Source organism: Electrona antarctica, assembly GCF_951216825.1.
Source record: "Electrona antarctica genome assembly, chromosome: 11".
In the NCBI taxonomy this organism is placed as follows: domain Eukaryota; kingdom Metazoa; phylum Chordata; class Actinopteri; order Myctophiformes; family Myctophidae; genus Electrona; species Electrona antarctica.
This window is the reverse complement of record NC_136792.1, coordinates 42,007,350-42,029,572: the sequence shown is the minus strand read 5'-3', so window position 1 is coordinate 42,029,572 and position 22,223 is coordinate 42,007,350. Positions and strand designations below refer to the sequence as shown.

The 22,223-nt window shown below is 41.1% G+C and overlaps 1 protein-coding gene across 1 annotated transcript; it reads right to left on the bottom strand.

Annotated features, from left to right (window-relative positions):
• Positions 1-813: 813 nt before the first annotated feature.
• On the bottom strand, positions 814-9,496 carry mmp20b (matrix metallopeptidase 20b (enamelysin)). The gene is made up of 10 exons (XM_079515102.1): positions 9,336-9,496; positions 8,105-8,343; positions 6,936-7,084; positions 6,361-6,486; positions 5,894-6,052; positions 4,852-5,005; positions 3,963-4,096; positions 3,186-3,342; positions 2,290-2,393; positions 814-1,041 (listed from the first exon to the last, which is right to left on the bottom strand). Exons 1-10 carry the CDS (start codon positions 9,468-9,470, stop codon positions 941-943), a joined length of 1,458 nt encoding a protein of 485 aa, XP_079371228.1. The 5' UTR covers positions 9,471-9,496; the 3' UTR covers positions 814-940.
• Between the last annotated feature and the right edge of the window lie 12,727 nt (positions 9,497-22,223).

Sequence of the window (22,223 nt, the reverse complement as noted above, 5' to 3'; positions counted from 1 at the left end):
CTTCAAGATATTATAGAATGCAACAGTCTGCAAACAGCATGCTTGTGATGTCAAATGTAATGCAAATCATTGTTTGTAGATTATTGCAAAGGTTTTTGAATGTGGTTTTGAATTATACAGACAGATCTATAGTATGAGATTAACTGTAAACCTTCTATTGTGATCACTTACTGTAGATACCAAATCAGTACAGGAAAACCTGCACTACACTGTAATACAACTGTTCTACTGTACGCAGCAGCGTGGGAAAAAACTATTGTCTATCTATCCACCACCACCACAGTGATGATGCACGGTATATTACTGCAGATCAAAATAATTAATATAACCACATCAGACAACCGTGCTTGGAGCACTTTACAGTGGTCTACATATGTGACCAAATTTGACTGAGAGACTGCCATTGGAATTTTTTTAACTTTCGTTTTTTTGGTTGTTCAGTTTGATTCACCAGTTTTGGAGATATGGCTTATAGAGTAATGTCTTGCAGAAAACAGCGAGTTGAGAAAACAGGCTTGAAAGGTTCACTTCTGTGGTCTTTAACATTACACCTAGCTACATGTTTAAGCATTTATTTCATATTCAGCTCTGACACTTATTTCAGACATGCTCTAGTATGTGAAGAGTGTGCTATTAACTAATTTTGAAAAAAAATAGTATAGTATTTCTCGTGAAAAGCTGGAATTTGCGCGACGGCAGTCTCTCAGTCAAATCTGGTCACATATGAAAACCACAAATGCTTGCTAAACATTCTAGATTCTAGAACCTTTATTTGGACAAATGATGGCCACAGTGGTATACCGATAAATACAATATTTTAATGATAAATAAGACTTGACACAAACTTCACACAATGTTGTTTTCTTTTTGTTTTCTTTTTTCTAGTGCTATAATCAAGTTTATTAGGAGCATTTCCTCAACACTCTGTAGAAGCAGGATTTCAACATCCAAGCCAGGTGTTTGTTTTCTCAACTCCCACGATGTGTTGCTGGGTGTAGTCATATTTGAAGACTTGTGGTCCGACAAAGAAGAAGATAAAACCTATAGGATGGCAAAAATCAAATCTTCAGGAGGTTTATAACGTATTCATTACCGGTATATCATCATTTGTACCATGTGGTGTTTTCTGGGGTCTGAATGGTGTTAGTAGTAGTGTAGTCCACTGGTTCCCAAACGTTTTCATCTCAAGGACCCCCAAATTGACACTAATTAGCCTGCGTACCACCATTTGAAAAGGTATGCCAAGGACCCCCATAACAGAAGATATGTACGGCTCTAGCAGTGATTTTCAACCATTTTCACCCTTAGTTTGACATGCATTAGTCTACGGACCCCCATTTAATGGGATTTCTATCTCTGAGACCCCAATTTATATTGTAAAATCAATGTTAATTTAACTCTGAGAGTGTACAAATGGAACCAAATGGACCCGTTAGGGTCCATTTGGTTCCATTTGTACACTCTCAGAGTTACAGACCCATAAGGGTCCATTTGGTTCCAAACTATCATTTAGCTGGCCCCCCCCTGGAACTCCCTCAAGTACCCCTGGGGGTCCCCGGACCCCACTTTGGGAACCACTGGTGTAGTCTTTGTTGTCAGTAGAAATGATTTAGTTGTTGTTGTTGTGGTTGACAGCTTAGAAGCTTTATCTATATGTTGTCGCACTGCAGTGTCGCTCACCAAATTTTGTTTTGAACTCAATTATATCCAGGCACCATATTACCGGGGACTATAACATTTTCATGTAATTGAACTAAATAAGATGAGTGAGTAAATTATATAGTGTAAAATGATAGCGCAGATCCTTGAACAACCCCAGTGTCTGTCAAACACATGATGCTGCATGTTGGTGAATTAGCATTCTTATACCCATGACAGCTGCTAGTGCATTTATGTTGCAAAAGACCCTGAAGGTGTAGACAGTTTGTTGGCTGAAAAGATTGCTCCATCCATTTAACTAAGCCAACAGGGACCAGTCTGTCAACTGTCAACTATGTTATGTGGATGATGTTGAACATATTTGACCTGACCGTTTTGAGAAATTACAACTGAAGGAAAGACAAGATAACCACCAAAAGGTGGACATTTGTGCCCAAAATATTGCTGGTGACCACAAAGTCCTTGTGATCTTGACATTTTGTAATGAATTGCCATTCATTTACCATAACACATATTTCATTTTCGAATCACATCCTCCAATTTTATCATCTTAACAACCAACACACATTAAACAATACTTATTCTGTGGAAACAAAATACAAGAACAAACAAAAAAAAGAAATGTCTCACCATCTTTTTGAAGAGCTGCACTTATTGTGGTGTTGAGTCCTGGGAAGTCCTCACTGATGTATTTTGGGTAACCAACATCCATGACTCTTCTATTTTCATTGAAACTATAAAGCCATGACATAAACAATGGGTATCACAAGTAATTACAAACTGTAATCTAGTAAACTAAACAATACAATATGCGTGCGTGCGTGCGTGCGTGCGTGCGTGCGTGCGTGTGTGCGTGCGTGCATGCGCGCGTGCGTGCGTGCGTGCGTGGAATGGTTATTGTGAAAAATATGCCAGTGAACAATAAATCTAAAAATAGCTTTTAACCTTTACTGTACCTTTACCCCCCACCCCTCCCCCCACCCCCACCTCTGTTTGCAACTTGCATTCAGTACATACACACTTAAAGAATCTGTGGAGCCATACGTCCAACTTTTCCCTATAGTAAACCAAAACCTCCTGTGCACTCAAGTGGCTATACAGCACAGGGAAACCCTATAATGCAGTGGTTTCCAACCCTTTCTGGCCCAGGGTCCACTTGTAAAAGTGTTCGCGGCACACCCATCTGACCACTTAACACGGCAGCCTCGTGCATTTTCAGAGCATGTTTTGTATGCTCAATCACTGAACAATGTTCCTGCTTGGATCAATGGAAACGTTCCTTTTCATCACTGTCACAAAATACATAGGCCTACAGTTATTTGGGGGCCCACTTGCAGTAACCTCACGGCCCCAGGCCCCAGCCCACAGGTTGAGAATCACTGCTATAAATGGGTGAATTCTGTTTATAATTAAACGTGTGTGTGTGTGTGTGTGTCTCTCTCTCTCTCTCTCTCTCTCTCTCTCCTCTCTCTCCTCTCTCTCTCGCGCGCGCTCTGTGAGTTCATTCATTTGAACTGTTATCTTACCTCCAGTAAATGTCATGGATGAAGAACAAGGTGCGTCCTGTTTGCACCATGTGCACCGCTGCATCCACCTCATGGACCCAGGTGGGGAACCCAAAGTTGGTGAGTGGCTTGGGCTTCCCCTTTACCAGAGAGCCTTTCACTGTCCAGTACATGGATTCTGTCATGACATGAACCACACGTTTGATGTAGAGGTACACTGGAGTGTGCAAATGGTTCCATTTGTACATTCTACAATTCTACAAGTTCTCAGATAAGTTAAAAATGCATAAATGAACAGTGAAGCAATGGTGTAAATGGTAAATGTATATAGCACCTTTATCCAAGGCGCTTTACATAGATTGTGCATTACATTCACCCATTCATACACCGATGGCAGCGGAAACCATGCAAGGCACCAACTAGCACATCGGGAGCAATTAGGGGTTCAGTGTCTTGCTCAAGGACACTTCGACAGTAACTCTGGGGGAGCCCGGGTTTGAACTGGCAACCTTGCGGTTGCCATCCAGGCACTCTACCCCTGAGCCACCGCCGCCGGTGTTTTTAAGATGGCATACAATGCTATTGTGGATTTGCAGTGTCTTCACATTATTGAAGAGTTTGACTATAACCTGTTGGTATCTTGATATATTTACAGTTACATGACTTTGTTATGTGAATAAAATATGGGTCACCATTATCCTGACAACCTCCACCATGCACACACAGTATATCCATCAATTTTACATGAAATGATTTGATGCTGCCACTATGTGGAGCAGAATGTTTTCAACTGGCTACCGTGAATGAGGTAAGCAGTCGATCTGCGCGGCACCCAGAAGGCAGCATCGATGTTGGTTTCAATCTTAGGCATAAAGTTGGTGATGGGACCTTCCTTGGTGTCATTTTGCTTGTTATGTTTGATCCATAGATACCTGATAGGATACAGAAGAAAGAAGCAGTGCATGTCAATATCTTCTGGAAGAGAACAAAGTTTCTTCGTGCTATTGTTACTGCACTGAAAACCACTGGTATTCATTTGAACATATATTCCTGCTAATGTGAGAGTTAATAAACAGAAATGACATTCTCTAGGAATGCTTCTCTTGTTTGTGGCTATTGAGACTAAATGTAATTTCAACAATACAGAGACAGTTGCAAAGTTGTCACAAACGACTTCAAATGGAGTTTTATATGCAAGTTGAAGCACTCTCGTGTCCTTTTTGGATTTGGATTGATTTCAGATACAGTACACACAAGTACTATCATCACGGACATCAGGGACGGACGGTCACCCCAGCCACAGCGCTGTTCGCACTTCTACCGCGCCCTCGACCTGGCAAGCGATCGGAGTAGCAAGAGCCGTAACGAGAGACTGTGGCAATTTTTATGTAGCAACTGTCAGGCTGTTAAATAAAACTGTCGCCTGCACATACAATATTTATGATAGGACTTCATGTGGGACTTTCTAAGCTACATAATACTGTCTGACATGCACTATACTGAATGCACTATTTATGTGATTTAGGACTTATTTTAGCTTTTCTATTCACCGTTCCTTACTTCTAATTCCTTTTTACTCCTGCAAATGTGATTGATTGATTGATTGATTGATTGATTGATTGATTGATTGATTGATTGATTGATTGATTGATTGATTGATTGATTGATCGATCGATCACAAGGTTACCTTTCTCTGAAAAAGAAGGTGGCATCACCCACGGTTGACACAGCATCAAAGGACCTGTCTGGGTCACATTTGTTCCGCATCAGACGAGGAGGAAAGAGAGAGCCTGACAGCCAGGGGTTGTACTGAGTGTTCCAGCTGCTCTGCGGCCTACGACCTGAGAAAATAAATAGCAGTCCAGACTTATGTCTTTTCCTCTGCTTCACTTTGCTTTCAAAACACAATAACATCAAATATGTATCCATAAATAGCAAGCCTTGTCTTTATGGGGGGGGGGGGTCGACTCGTCAGCGTTTGAGTATAGTGTTACATGTGTGAGTTGTATGATCATTTATTATTGCACCTTGAGGTTCAGGTTCAGGTTTATTTGTCATATGTATAGATACAGAGTATAAATACAATGAACATTATTTTGCTGACATGCTAGCAGGGGACAGGTTAAAAGTAAGAAGCTAAAAGGTTTTCCATGTCTAATTGCAAAATTCATGCTTTCGGGTTTATTTTCCCCTTCGGATTGGCAAGACTCAGTGGCGTGCACAGATAGACACTAGGGGGTGCTAGAGCACCCCCTGCCCTTTTGGCAATGTGCCCTTTTGAAGAAAAAAAAGAAAAAAAAACATTTTTTTCTCTTTTTTTTTTTTTTTTTTTTCAAAAATAGCAGACCTACAAGCTCATAGCGCGCCACTCGGTGGCGCGCTATGAGCTTGTAGATCTGCTATTTTTCAATAGCTAAAGCATAACATAATGCTAACACCAAAAGGGGTTCCCGCCCAAAATGGATTAAGGCAACCGGCCGGTTCCACGCGCTGCACAAGGTGCCCTTTTTTAACTTGAGCACCTGCCCCTCTAAATGTCTGTGCACGCCACTGGCAAGACTTGTCAGTAGGACTGGAGGGAGACTCACAAGCGTTAGCTGACTAAATGAAACATTTAAATCAAGTTCGTTTTTTGTATCTTAATGGAGGATGTTGCCATACTGTATGTGTAATCTGTAAGATTATAGCATTAAAACCACATTATATTATTTCAAACAAACAATATTTACCATAAAGTGCATTGATATTTGCTACATCCTCTCTGGAGAGTATGTTGACTGAACGAGTTGCTTTATATGTCGGATACATCAGTGACTCTGGGTTTCTGGAGTGTTTTAACCCCAAAGCGTGACCGAATTCATGAGCGGCGACCACGTACAGGTTGAATCCTGCAATAGTGCAAAGAAAATGATTAAAATACATTTCAGCACTGATGCATAAAAATGCTTCTCTTAAGAACCACATCTCAGATGTCACATGCCTTTGAATAAGTAAACTGCTTTTATGCTTTTATGTTATTGAATGCTATTCTATTTAATAGAATTCTAGGGTACTATTTACTTTAGAATAATTTTTCAGTTGTGTCTATTTGGCATACAATTAAACTAGACTATTGCATATATTCCATGTCACCTCCAAGTGTCCAACAGGTATAGAATTCTATACAGTTTATTAGTGTATAAATGGATTCCGGTACCCTTTCCTCCTGCTGCCCAGAGCTCAGAATCATCAAAGTGTGTGTCACCGCCGGTACCGTCTCCTGGACCAAAAGCATGTGCCAGTGTGCCCCTGGGCCCGTCAAATGGATACATGTCACCGTGCACTTCATGATCCCATCCAGGTAATATGATACAGAAAACAGTAAACCACATTACAACTTGTTACTGTACAATTTATACCAATATAAATCCCTCGTCCCAATGAACTGTGAAGCCCAGTGGTTACTGGTTAGGGCCTAGCACTAAACACTGCCATAATTATGGGTTCGATTTCTACTGGGGCTGCGCGACGCGACGCGTGGCGTGCTGCTGTGGTTTATGGTGGAAAAAAGGTTTTCTTCATTGTTATGTTTAATACAGTTTTGTATGAAACGTGTCTTCCACAATTAGCAAAAGGCCACTACCACCTGTTACCACATGTACTACAGTATACTAATGCAAGGTACTGTGGCTAAAAGTGCCAACGACATTTAAATTTATCCACTTGAAAAAACTGAAATGAAATGCCTACTAAATTAATCGATCCACTACTTTAATCAAAGGAGATACTCACCATAGGTGACAAAGTCCACCATGATGTCAGCACTGCGGGTGTATGACCTGACAAATGTCAGACCGCTGGCTCTCGCCCAAACACTGAGTGCTGACGCAACCAGAGAGTCGACTGTGTTGCGAGGTAAATCTCTGGTGTACCTGCCAATGCTGTCTCAGCAAAGCAGAGCACACTGTATGTTACATGGAGAACATTTGAATAATTCCCCCACAGAAATGAGATACAGTATCTGCAGACATTATGATGACAGATTTGTATGTTATCAAGTACTAATGAAAAATAAATTCTGTGTTGGATGCAGGTTGGATTCACATGCAATGATGCAAGCATGCAACCCCATTTGAGGCAGCATCGTTGTGGCTATGGATTCCCTATGATTTGTAGATCTCAAGCTAAATTATTTATAGTTAGGAACCAAATAACCAAACCCTTACACAGGTCTGTAACTCTGAGAGTGCACAAATAGAACCACATTGTGTGTAGGTTAAATTGAGGATTTTACTGTGTAGGCCTACTGTAATTGTGGGTCCCAGAGTCCCACAGTGATAACAATCATATCAAATCCATGGTCTAATGCATATTAAATGGAGGTCCCTGGAGTTAGTGAGAATCACTTATTTAGATAGACAATTCCCCCCATAATGTTTTGGGAATGACCTTTTCAATGAGTAATTACTTCATCAATAATGTATTGAATTATCAACCATTATGGTCACACAGCAGTTTCAAACAATCCTTAGCATTTTGTTTCACAAGACATGGGCCTATGCGGGTGGGGTTTACATAAAGACAATTCAGATTGTGTGAAATAAGTTGCTCATTGCACAAAATTATTCAGTAATTGTTATTAGAATAATTTTATTTCATTGTTGGTTCATTGCAGACCTCACCCACAAGTCACCAATGTAGGCTAAAGCAACACAAATATAGCAAATATTATTTAACCCACACCTGTGTTCAATAATTTATTTGGTACTTAATTGGTTCCAAACCACCATTGCTGCTTGGTACCGAATCTTTTCTATCCATTACCCTCTTGTGATCCAAATCACACATCCATTGTAATGAATACAACAAAACTGAGATTGGTCGATAGACTTGGCATTTTGAATAATTGGTTTGTTGGCCGCTCATTACAATTCTTAGCTTTATACAAATCATTGGGTTACCTGTATGTGATGACATTCTTGTTCCATCGTGTTCCCTGACTCAGGTTGTATTCCTCCACATCTGGGACCCCACAGCGAGGGCTTTGCATCATATCCAGCGTTTCTGGGTCAAGAGTACCTGTTGTGTTCAGCCCAAAGAAACCCTGCATGTCCCTTACCTTGGAGGTAAATGAGGGCCAACTCATTTTCCTGCGCCCAAAAGGCTCTTTTTTCAGGTTGTAGTACTGCTGAAGATATTCCTGCAGAAACATTGTCCTTTATCATGTTATCAAGTGATTGAAGACAAAACCTTGCACTATATGCACTTTTTCTACTGCATGTACAGTATGTACAGTACAGTATAGTCTATATCCCAGATTATTCTCCATCATAATCTATACGTTCATTCTTTATTGCTGTTAAAGTTTTTACTTTTCTACCTAAGGTATGCCTTGGTTTACTATCTTTACATTATATCTCTGTGGAGCATGGCATGCCAACATTTCACAGCACATAGCCTATAGGCTACTGTACTGTACTTGTATGAGTTATTGACAAATAAAACCTCTTGAATCTTGAACTATATATTCCCCATGGCTAAACCTGGTTACTTACCTTTAAAAACAGAACTGGTTATTGGTGGTGAACGGTCTAGATATGAGAATTTCATATGCAGACTATATACTTTACAATACAATGCATCATATCAGAGACAATTATGTGTCAATGTGAATAATTTAACTATAGGCTAATATATTTGGAGAACACAACGTCAAGCTGTATATGTTTTAAATGATGAGCCTTCCTAGTTTGTCATTACTGTACATCTAGACATATTACCCTACAACAAACATAATGGAAGCTAAATATATATAGCTATTAGCACCCATTCATGCCTGGCTTAATACATTTGGTCTAAACATAGACATACTAAGTGAGTGAGACAGGAGATACAAATGAATGGGAATAAATTAGGTGGCTTGGTCAAATCTAAAACGGCATGGTATAGTTGCTGCTAGAGACTCAGAGGCATGCCCATTATTTACCTCCACCCCCCACCACCCACGCAAAACACAAATGGATAAAAAGATCATCTCCATATCCCACTCACATTAAGAGCCAGCTTTGCTGCATGGAACTTAGATGGAATTGTCATTCAAAAGGATTTGTTTTCAAATTAGCATAGGATTATTGTGCAACATGCAGTCAATTCCAAATATCTGTAATTAAGCCCATTCAATTATGCACTTACTGTGGCAAGCTTCAGGTCACTCTGTGGCGCAGGAGAGTACCAGTCTCCCTCAGGAATGACTGTGGGTGCCGTGAAACATGGAACGGGTAGAACCAGCACCAGGACACAGCAGCAGGACAGCAACATGACATGCATTTCCCACACCTCTAACACTACGGGAACTAGAGTGGCCAAGTTTTAAAAAACGCATAGAGTTGCAAAGGAGTTCTGGTTAATGAGAAAGCCTTTTAAATGCTTATTGTGACTCATACCACGCCAAAGCCGAAGGAAACCTCAGACAGTAGGCTACTATGGAATTAGGGAGGGGTTTACTTACACCGGCCAAAGACAACCAGGAGGAGAGAAAAAAGAGGAGAGAAAAGGAATGAATGAACCATTCTTTTCCTGTAACTAACATTTTAGGTCATGCTGACCTGACACTGAACATAATACAAATGTGATAAATTCCATCTGTTTATTTATAACTGACATCATTCCCATCCAACTTTGCATGATGACCCATGTGCAAGACCTGGATCAATCCGTAACAAACCCAGGGTTTTGTTCTGGAAGTTACTGACTCACAGGTAAACACACGTTTTAATTGAGTTATTTTGCAGAATATTCTGTATTTTTTTATGCACAAACTATATGTAAATCTGATTTATTTTAGTTTTTAAAGATTTGTTTTCTCCATAGAACATCTGTAGAGCATGGCCAACTCAACTAACCTACACACACTATCAGTTCTGGTGCAACACAATGTAATGTTTCAGTCCCACGCATTCTGCAAGCTCTCCCAAAATAATGGCATCAAAGCCTATTCTTGCCTTGTTTTAGAATAGTCAATCTGTTCAATGAGAGAGCTCCATAAAAAGGACCCAAAACTGACTCTAATTGCAGGGAGAGATTTGGGGCCTTCGGAAAATAAAAATGGCCGCCAGCCAGGATGACTGGAGTGGTGAGGGTGGTTCCACGGTAAAATTGAGGCTACAATTAGGCTTGATTGGCTGTTGTGGGCCTTTATGTGACCTGTAGCATTCCTTTGCCGGGGAAACACAGACCCGCTTTTCCAGGATCCATTGTGGGCACAATGGATCCTGGAAAATGCAGAATTCCTCTGGGTCAGGCTTTGTGGGCATATAGACGAGGTGGTGAAGTCAGTTTACGCACCAGTGATCAAGACATTCAAGAGAGTGGGACTGAGAGTTGCGAGGTTACAAGTTGGGAAAGCCCATTCAGACATGGTAATTACGCCAGCTAGAGCGTTACTGCTTTTCCCCAAGATACATTTTTACACTGAGAAGGTGCCAGAGCTCTAACACTTGTGGCTGCATTGGAACCCCATGTCAGTCTGAGGACAATCAGCTGAGCTATAGGAAAACATTGCTAAAAGAAGAGTGGCATGTTTTGGTACTTGGACCAATAGGCCTATATCTCAAGAAAATAGTTGCTGTGAGTGGAACAGGTTACTAGTTTTAGGTCATTTTATGAGAGAAAAGCTGGTGTCATTTTAAAATGACTCAGAAGTGTGCTATTTTGAATAATAATAAGAAAAAGCAAATCAACTTCATTGTCACATCATAGCTTTACTGTGTATAGAAGAATCTGGAGGAGTAATATCAAACAATGTGTTTTACAAAAGTCGGCCTCCTGGTGGCGCTATAAAAGGCAGATGCGGAAAATGCAGGTGAAAGGTTTGTCCTTGGCCTCTAGGGAGTGTGCATGCAACGTTTCACGCAGATCGGTGCAGTTTTAGGAAACAAATGTGAAAAGCTGCCTCATGGTGGTGCTATAACAGGCCGTTCTGGAAAATGTGGGGCAGAGGTTCATCGTTGGCATCCAGAGAGTGTGTGTGCAAAGTTTGGCATCGACCAGGTTAACGGTGCCGGAGATTAGCTGGTAACAGACGGACGGAAGGACGGACACACACACACACACACGGACGGAGTGCAAAACATACTCTCTCCCCATGCCTTCGGCCTGGTGGAGACAATAATAATTTTCATTTTGGAATTAGCTGGTTTCTGCCCGACAGCAGAGTAGCTATATATATGAGGTAACGTAAGGCACAAAAGCGGTAACGTACTAGTATAGTTCCACATACAGTAGCAACAGGTATGATTACTGTATGCATGATATGCATATCATGACCAAAAGAATAAGGTCACAGATACATGCGGCCGAAATGACTTTTCTCAGACAGGTGGCTGGCATCTCCCTTAGGGTGAGAAGTTCAGCCACACGAGAGAGACTCGGGGTAGAGTCGCGGCATGCTTCTTCGCTTGGAAAGGAGCCAGGAGGTTTGCGCATCTGCTTTACCACTTTACCACTTTTCAACTTATCTTCATATAATTGGTCCTCACTAATGTTCATGATAAAATACCACAATGTTTTCCTATACTCAGTCTGTGTCTCATAGGAGGGCTGTACGTTTTTTTAGATTTGTATTATCGTGTGAGGACCAATTATATGAAGGTAGGTTGAAAAGTGGTGAAGTGGTCCTCTAAGATGCCTCTCGAGCGTCTCCCTAGGGAGGTCCTTGATGCACGTCCCACTGGAAGGAGTGTATCTCCAAAATCTGCCAGGATTGCCTCGGGATTCCCAGAATGAAGTTACTAATGTTGCTGTGGAGAGGGAAGTCTGGGGCTCTCTGGTGGAGATGTTGCCCCCGCGACCCGACTATGGATAAGCGGTTGAAGATAGATGGATGTATGCATATCATGTATTCCCCCATACTTGATACTGTAGATATATCTTTGAACTGAAGAAACAAGTCAGGTTCAATTTTCCATTCCTCTCAGGGGTTTCACAATCCATAGCCTGAAGCTCATGAGCCAGAAAGGGCATGCAACGCTACAAGAACAAAGTTACACAATCTGCACTATAGTAACTGTTTTTTTAAAACCACAAACAATGAACGCAAACAACTTCAGGGCATGAAAGCTATCCACTATCAAAATTCCCCAACAGCAAGCGAAGGCCTAATGACAGTGGATCAACTTAAATCATTTCATCATATCATAACAGATCAAACTTCAACCTAATTAAAATGCATTGTAAGGCCTGATTCATACTTTGGTTGTGCACCAAGTCAGATGTCACACACTGAAAAGAGCAGATCTACAAGCGCACAACGTGACGTGGCGTGACATATTGTGACCTTGTAGATCTGAGATTGTTAAGAATGAATGAATCATGTACTCTGTCATTGACTGTAGAAGTATATCGAGCTAGTGTTTCATATAGATCTGGAGGGGGGGGGGGGGGGGGGTCGCGATCATGGCCAAAGCATTTCCGGGGGTCCCCAGCCAAAAACGCGGAGAACCCCTGATGTAGACTGTGTGTGTGTGTGTGTGTGTGTGTGTGTGTGTGTGTGTGTGTGTGTGTGTGTGTGTGTGTGTGTGTGTGTGTGTGTGTGTGTGTGTGTGTGTGTGTGTGTGTCTGTGTGCGTGCGTGCGTGCGTGCGTGCGTGCGTGCGTGCGTGCGTGCGTGCGTGCACGTGCGTGTGTGTTCATGTCTCATATGTCATGGCTGGATGCTCCAGTAATGTATCTGTGTTCTACAACTCTCTCCTGGTGGAAGAGCTGCATTCTCTAAATACAGCATGTAATTATACTGTCCCTCAACAGACTTGTTAATAGGCCTATTGACAAATTGTTGTGTAACATTGCATGGCGTTTGTCTGTGCATTGTCTATATCAGAGTAAGTTCTATGCAGGACTGAAATGTATACTATCATAATATGTACATACACCTTAACCTTTTTCAATGTTGTGTCAGATATATCACACCTTTTGTGTTTTCATAATCACAAACAATTAAAAAAATACTTCTATTGCCATTCTTCATTTGAAACGGTGTTGCCTCATGTGCACCTTATATATAAAGGTGCACCTAGATTATAATGCAATACCTGGAACGGTAAAACAAGGCAACACCCAAAGGTATGCTGCTGCCATCCCAGAATGACAACACGAGTCTCTGCTGCCCTCCTGTGGTGACTATTTCTAAATCGGGCTATAGTTTTGGTCAGAATTACAGTAGGCCTACATTTCAAGCACAACTCAATACAAGACGGTTAACTGTGGACGACCACATAACGCATTACACTTGTTTACAATAGGGATAGGGTCCCCGGTCCACCATGTTCAATTCATCATAACGAGACGTAATACATATAGGCCTACAATGAGGGGGAAAAGGACAAGCACAAACTCAATACAAAGACTGTTAACTGTGAGTGGACGACCCAATTAAGCATTACACTTGTTTACAAGAGGGTCCACCTTGTTCAATTCATCAAAATACATCAAAAACGATACCATCGTCAATGCAGTGGGTGCAGATTTAAGATGCATTTGCAACCTCTGTGGACTGTGTGCTATAACACCATCGCAAGTTTGCATACAACAAGGCACTGCATGCTCACCGATGGTGCTGGTGCTGCTTGGTGGACCTTCCCGAGATGAGCAGCTACCGGGAAGAGAGGCGTTGGACTTGGCCTTCTAGCGGTGTGTCCGTCCGCTGTCGGAACAACGTTGTGGGTGGATTTTGGGCCCATGGGATCAGCCACGCTACCGGGAACGATATGACACCGTGAACGGGCGGCAATGCAGGAGTGGGAAATTGTTTCCAATGGTGGTCCAGCCTGTGACATGCCCGCAGACTGGTTGTGGTTGTTGGTGGGGGTTTCGAACTTAGGGTGCCTAGTTTGCCTACGCTACTTGTGCCCATAGAATGCGGGTGCAGTAGGCTACTAACCAAAAACTGTCTAAACTTAGACTAGTCATTGGTTAGACCAGTCATTAGTCCTACAACTACAACCTATCTCAAACCCTCACCCTAAACCTAACCTCCCAGCTAGCACACCTAAACCTAACCTTAACCCATGTCTAACCAATGACTAGTCTAAACGAAGTATATGCACCCCGTATCGCGAGATTCGCGACATATTCCTTGATTTTGTGGATGCTGCACCTGAACTATTTATGTCCTTGTATCCAATTTCCTCTGTGTGGACATGAATATAAAATGTGTGTGCGTGTGCGTGTGCGTGTGTGTGTGTGTGTGCGTGATAGGCCTATATATAGCCTACAACTGAATCACACCATAGGCCTATAATTTAATTTAATTGCTTCATTATGGCTGTAAAATATGATTAAACGTGCTCCTTTACAGCTGCAGTGTTATAATTACAGTATAGGGCCTATTATGGGAATGGTAACATTATGTGACCCTGACCCATTAGCGGGGAGCCAGCCATCCGAAATTTGAGAGGACCTGTGATGTCATGACATACTTTTTATTTGTATTTTTGAGGGCCCTCCTACAGGTTTAATGTTTGTTTTTAGTTCAATGTTTGTTTTAAAAACACCATTGACAATGAAGGGAAAATGTTGTCATCTTGTCCCTAACACAAACACAAACAATTAAATGCCATTAACAATAAAGAGAAATTAATGTTTGTGTTGGCACCGTTTGTTTTACATCACCATTACATCACCTAATCAACATGAGTTAGACTTTAATATATAGCGCCCCTCACTTCACACGGGTGTGATTTTTTATATTCATTTGGTCATTAACACAGCCGACGCGAATCCCGTATCAATACGTTATTAATTAATCAAACGTCGGGTGCGAACCACGTATCCATACGTTTTAATCACTTTTTTATAGCATACTTTCATTCATCCTTTTACCCACCCGGACAATGAAGAACCATCCCCCTATCATTGCTGCTTAGTCCCGCTCACGTGATCAGAAAAAAAAAAAACAAAACCCTCCCCTCCTGAAAACAGGAGGGCGGGCCGCTTTACGTGTAGAAGCCACTAAGCCAGTGTAAAATGGACGCGCCCATGGAATGATCCAGTCGGTGTGTGAAAAGAATCAAATTTCACCTAACCTCGCCTCACCAGGCTTTCCTCCACCTATTGGCTTTCACACAACACTATAATATTCGATTCCCCCCTCCCCTCCTGTTTCTCCTGCAGGAGGAGGGCCTTGCGAGATGGGGGCTCTGTCCTGGCTCTGTCTCTCGGAAAAAAACATGATGAACGGATCGCTGCCTAAACACATATGCACTGGATCCGATCGGCATTGCATTGCATAACGTCTGCAACACACATGGACAGATGCATGTTTCCTTCTTCATACTGTAGCGACCAAACGATCCCCGAGCCTACAATACTACGAACTAACCACAGTATCGAGGGGCCGCCACGACAACAGACAGTGTGCCGTTGGTGGATCACGTATCGCCATGCAGAGCCGTCATAATCGGAGATCGCTCGGACGTGTGATTGTAACGCTTTTTTATTCATTATAATTGTAGTGATAAGACCGCAATGAACGCATCGGGGACGTAATCGACCCGGGTGTAATGTATAACGAACTTTTCCGCGTCCTAAACCGTGGTGTTGTGATCCGTTGTCGTCGACATCACAGCCGGGTGAATCTTTTTTTTTCCTCCATCGCCCCCAACCTGCATGCCCAGGCATGTTCTCTTGTTAGTAAATATACTTCACTAGCTTGAAAAACAAAATCAGCTGATGATGACAACGCGTCTCACCGTTATACTATAGTTCTGAACCGAACGGTGGAATGGGACTTTTTATAGCCGTACGGATCAAGACTTTTGCTGCCCAATGTGCCCATGAACCCCCCCCCCCCCCCCCCAATGTTTTGCGATCAAGACAATGAGGCAATCATCATCATCATCTAAAGAAAGCAGAGTTATGAAGGTTTATAGTCAGACATTGACAGGCAGATATAACAATAAACACAATAAATATGCTATACATCCTATACACCGAATGAAAGCCCTGAATGTGTACTTTTACGAGGAAAAGAGTAAACATTGATCCCATGTACAGTTTGTCATAAATTGGTTACATTGCACATTGCGCCCACCAGATATAACTGCAGAGAAGACATGGACCCGAACTCAATATTCACAAAATAAGGCCTATAGCGACATATAAATACTATATACCGTATGAAACAGAAGACTCTCTGCTTTCATAAGAAAAAAACTTCTACTGTAGTAATAATAAAAATCACACCCATGTGAAGTGAGTGGTGCAACTCTGTCCCATATTCTGTTCTCTGCTTATTCAATACAGCTCGCTATATACGGACTGAGGCAGAAAGTCATGTAAACCTTTTATTTACAGTTTGGTCTGTAAACTTCTACTGTAATAATAAAAATCACACCCCTGTGAAGTGAGCGTTGCAACTGTTCTGTACTTATTCACTACATCTCGCTATATACGGACTGAGACAGAAAGTCATGTAAACCTTTTATTTACAGTTTGGTCTGTAAACTTCTACTGTAATAATAAAAATCACACCCCTGTGAAGTGAGCGGTGCAACTGTTCTCTACAGTTGCGCGGTGCAACTTGGTTTACATGACTTTCTGTCTCAGTCCGTATATAGCGAGCTGTAGTGAATAAGTACAGAACAGTTGCAACGCTCACTTCACAGGGGTGTGATTTTTATTATTACAGTAGAAGTTTACAGACCAAACTGTAAATAAAAGGTTTACATGACTTTCTGCCTCAGTCCGTATATAGCGAGCTGTATTGAATAAGCAGAGAACAGAATATGGGACAGAGTTGCACCACTCACTTCACATGGGTGTGATTTTTATTATTACTACAGTAGAAGTTTTTTTCTTATGAAAGCAGAGAGTCTTCTGTTTCATACGGTATATAGTATTTATATGTCGCTATAGGCCTTATTTTGTGAATATTGAGGAGTTCACGTCCATGTCTTCTCTGAAGTTATCTGGTGGGCACAAGCTGCATTCAATAACCAATTACTGTCTAACTGTACATGGGATCAATGTTTACTCTTTTCCTCGTAAAAGTACACATTCAGGGCTTTCATTCGGTGTATAGGATGTAGAGGATATTTATTGGGTTCAATTTTATATCTGCCTGTCAATGTCTCTGACTTTAAACCATCCATAACTCTGCTCGCTGTTCAAGATAACCACTTCCAGGCAAATGCAGGTGTTGCAAAAAGGTCAATATCTCCAGAATGGAACATGGTAAAATCAAAATGTATTTTTTAAATTGAAGTGGACAAGTTCAGCTTTCTTTTGATGTATGCGTGTGATTCTCGCTATAAGAGAACATTTTGCTGTGGGCCCCCGAACAAGGCCTTTGTGCAATGTTAAACGGTAGCAACATCAAAATAGGCCACAGAATGAGAGGTCTGCTCTGCCGGAAATATCGCCTAAAGTTATGGCCATTTTTGTATACCCCACCATAGACAACCAATATAAGGCAAAATCTCATCATACTTAAGTAGCATGTGACATGTCAAACTAGTAGGTTTTCATGATTCTGAATCCATTCCAAGCATTAGTTTTGCATGAAAACACTATTTGGCCTAAATTCGCAAAAGTAATGCTTGGAATGGATTCAGAATCATGAAAACCCCCTAGTTTGACATGTCACATGATACTTAAAGTATGATGAAATTTTGCCTTATATATGGTGTGGTATAAAAAAATGGCCATAACTTTGTTTCGCAATGTTTCTGGCAGAGCAGACCTCTCATTCTGTGGACCTTAATGAAAGTGAATAGAAAAAACAAACATAAAAAGTATGTCATGACAGGTTAATCCTTAAGAGCTTGTGGGCCTGTGGCTCAACGGCTACATGGACCTGGTCTATAAAATCAAAACACAATCAAACCCATCCACCAGGCATGTATAGATTACAGGTTAGAATGTCTGGTAATCACTTAAATCCTGTCTACTTTGGTCCCTTCTTAGCCCTCCGTCTACTGTTATATCATGAGTTGCCCATGTACATCTTAGTCTGTGTACTTGAACTTGAGATACAGTGTACTTGATGTATTGTGTACTGCCTGTACTGTAGCATACTTTATGGATAAGCTACGAGAGACATCTCAGCGCTAGCAACGTCAGCCTTGCTGCATTAGTCATTATCATGTCATGTTTCTATGTCTCATATCTTGTTGTCACGTCATTATGATCCAGCACTATATATGTTCCTGTTTGTGTAATAAACTTTGTGAACCTTTAGCGTGATACTGTCATGTGTCTCGTTATTGTTCTCCCGGGCCCGCCGCCGCAGTCGCCGTACCGAAGGAATACTTCAACCGGATTGTCACACACCACCCAGCCTGCACAGTGCACACACTACCTGTCTGTCAGAACCAGACAAGGGTCCAATTAGAGAACACAACACCTACCAAATCTCTTTGACAAAAATGGTCTATACAAGCACACAATTTGTTGCATTGTGGCATGTTGTGAGCTTGTAGATCTGCTATTTACGCTGAAGTTGACCCACATTAGGGTTGAATGAACTAGGGTTTATGTGATTACGAACTTAAGGGCTTGTATAACCACTTTCCATTTGGCATCACTATTAGGCATGTCATTTAGGATTAAATGATTAATACATTTTCAAATAATTTTCAAAATAGTGAGAAAATTATCCTTCATATCTGTAGCTAATCCCAGAAATATAATATACAGTAGCATAGCTACTGTCTCCATATAAGTACGCTACACAGAAAATATTGCGTACGATGTGTATTCTCATACTGTATGTTGTTCTGTTGTGTTTTATGTGTTTGTCAGTGTCCATCTCAGAATAACTGTAAAAAGTTCCCCCCAACTATCCCCCAACCCTACTTCCTCAGACCTGACTCAGACACACACTGAGCAAACAAGCGTGGTGTCAACCCAGACTATCAGCTCTGGTATATGGTGAAGTGTAATAACAAAAACAGTTGCAACATTCAGGCACTTTTTTTGAGAACCTCAAAACGGATGTTTTGCAAGCATCTTGTTACAGTAATGTCTTGTCCTTTGTTTATCCCTTACAGTCTATGGTTTATCCCAAGCACTCTGACACAAATTCCTGTAGCAACCGTGCGAGACATGGCAATGACGTATTTCATCTTGAATGTCTTGGTTTTTTTTTAAAGGCTTATTTCACACATTAGATAATTGACACAGGGGTGAAAAATGGGTTACATAATCGTGGGATGAAAATTATTTATAAAAAAAGGCTTATTTCAATATTGTTAGAAATGTTTATTCAGACTAATTACTTGATTGTATAAATGAATATAGCATTGCATTTGTGTGACGAAAATCATCTATTGTTGGTGCATGAATTAGGCTTTGTGTAGACATGCATTCCATCTGCAGTCCAAGAATTCCATTATCATTGCAACTGACAATAATTAGATGTCTAAGATCACACGCGCGCACACGTATACACACACACACACACACGCACTCACTCACGCACTCACTCACACACAAAAGGACAGACAGTAGCATGTCTTGACATGCCTTAACACCAGGTATCTATTAGCCACAGGTTCTGTACTACCCGTATCCTGATGTTATCACACAAATGCACTGTGCATTTCTTTCTTGAAACCACTAGTGAACATTGGCAAGTTTTCTCCAAGTCTAGGTGCTTTAATTGGCCATTCTGTCATTATAAGGAGGTGGTTGTTTCAGAGAAGCAGCTCTCTGTCGACCAGCCAGACAGTTGTACTGTCATTGTGATGGCAATGTGACGAGGTGGCGGTTGCTTGGAAGGATGACCTCAACCGCTCTTTCCAGGTCTCTTCTTCCCCATGGCAGAGTCTAGGAATGTTTACAGTATAGTAGTCTGTTGCCAGACTGTTGCCTCTCGCAGTTTTCAAATGCTTCCATCATACGGAGATTGTGGAATAAATTAGGTTGTCTGGCTACGCAAGACTAACAGTATAGTTCAAGTTCAAGCTTTATTAGAAAACATCATTGTACAACAGTATGAATTCTGATGTTTTTAAATTTTTGTTTTTTGTTTTTCAAATTCATGAGGACCACTCTAATATAATATATATATATAATATAATATAAAAAAAATATAGATAAAAAAAACATCAATCAATAAAAAAAGTTTCGATTACTTCTGTTAAAGCTTGTATGCTTGGGAGGAACAACATCTGGTGCCTCACTGCATTTGCATGTGACTCACATTGCATGTGGTCTGAGTGTCCTCCCATTTCTTCAGTATATGAAATTGTGAATACTGTGCAATAACATCTCAGACTGTGTGTGTGCTTGGGCCATAGAAATTAAATTTCAATGCAAAACTCAGGGCAATACATACAGAAGACTACAAAATAAGGTATTCTCCCGAATCTATTTATTTATTCTTCACTTTTCACAGTGCTAACAATTAAATGGTTGGCTATACTTTACTTAACATACCTTAAAAACCAACCTGAAATGTGAGGTACCCTTGCCTAAAGACCAGAAGCCCATTGGCCCAAGGAGGCCAGATTAAATTAAGTTTATAAATATTACCGGTACTCTCAACTACAGTACGGTATGTTGCATATCTTACGGTAACTCTTTCTGTCAGTCATCTTTATCCTGCCCTGAAAAGTGAAAAGCCCCAGCTGTATGTAATCATCAAAAATAAATATTATGGGCGCTCGTGTGGTGCAGTGGTAAAGTCTCTGCCCACCACAGATGTTGTGGGTTCGAATCCACCGGTACATCCGGCTTTGTCAAGCATCTATGTAGTCTTGCGTAGCCAGACAACTATTCCACAATCTCCGAATGCTATTTGGAAATTGTGAGAGGCAATAGTCTGGTAACGTGAGACTAGCATCTATGCAAACACAATTGGCCCATGTACAGGGAGGGAATCAAGTCGGGGAGGGTGATACTTCATACTGGTCATTGCATGACACTCCTACGGGCTGAGGTGGTGGCACCTGTCAGCAGGGAGTGTTGGGCGGGAGGTGCAGGATGAAGGCCCTAACTTTAATTTAATTAATACAAAAATATAACTTGTGTTTGGCTTTAGTATGGCCTATGTTTTAGTATACTTTAAACTGTATTGTCCCCCCTAACGTTATGTGAAGAATAGTCTTTGATGCTTTCTTTTTTTTGTTTGTTTGTTTTTTTTGCTTATTCAGTTTGTGGTTGGTAATGCAATACGTTGAGCTTTACCAGAACCTTTGAATCACATTCAGAAGGTCAACCAGGAAATTGATCCCACATGCAGACTTGGTCTGCGGAGCACATTTTGTTATTGTGACAAAACAACATCTTTTTTAATTTGAATAGGCACGCTTTATTCCAATGTAAATAGTTTGGCCAAATACACAGTTACAACAAAATTCAGTGTAGCATAAAGCAACACCCCAATTGTATTATTTTCATTGAAATATTTTTAGTATGGCTGGCAGATCTTAGTCACACGTCTCATCCTGAAATAAAAAGAGACAGAATCATCATGGGGGAAAAAAATGTATGAATAGCTGACAAGAATTAAGACAGAATACATACATACAGTACATACAGTACATACTATACACGCACGCACGCACGCACGCACGCACGCACGCACGCACGCACGCACGCACGCACACACACACACACACACACACACACACACACACACACACACACACACACACACACACACATATTACATAAACAACTGTCTTTAAAGCCTATTGAGAGGTAAAAATCTTCCGTGTTCATTTGAACTCATTTACAATTGTAAAATAAATGGTCTGTTTATTTAAATTAGTACACTCTGAATTACAAATGGATAAATTAACACAGGGGATTTTTTACTGTGTATGAGGTATGAGCTTATTTAGAAAACTGAAGTCATGACCATTTGTTTAAGGAATGCGATATGATTGCATTTTCAGGTGGGTTCAAAGCAGTCCTCCCACACCACAAACAAGAAACAAGCACTTTAGCACTTTTTTTTAAAGGACATGGAGGAAGTGGCTAGGTGCTTTTACATGAATCACCAGGACACTTGGAGTGAACAAAACACTATAAATACCCCTCAGAGAGGAGAGGTTCGATCTCAATTGCTGGTCTTTAC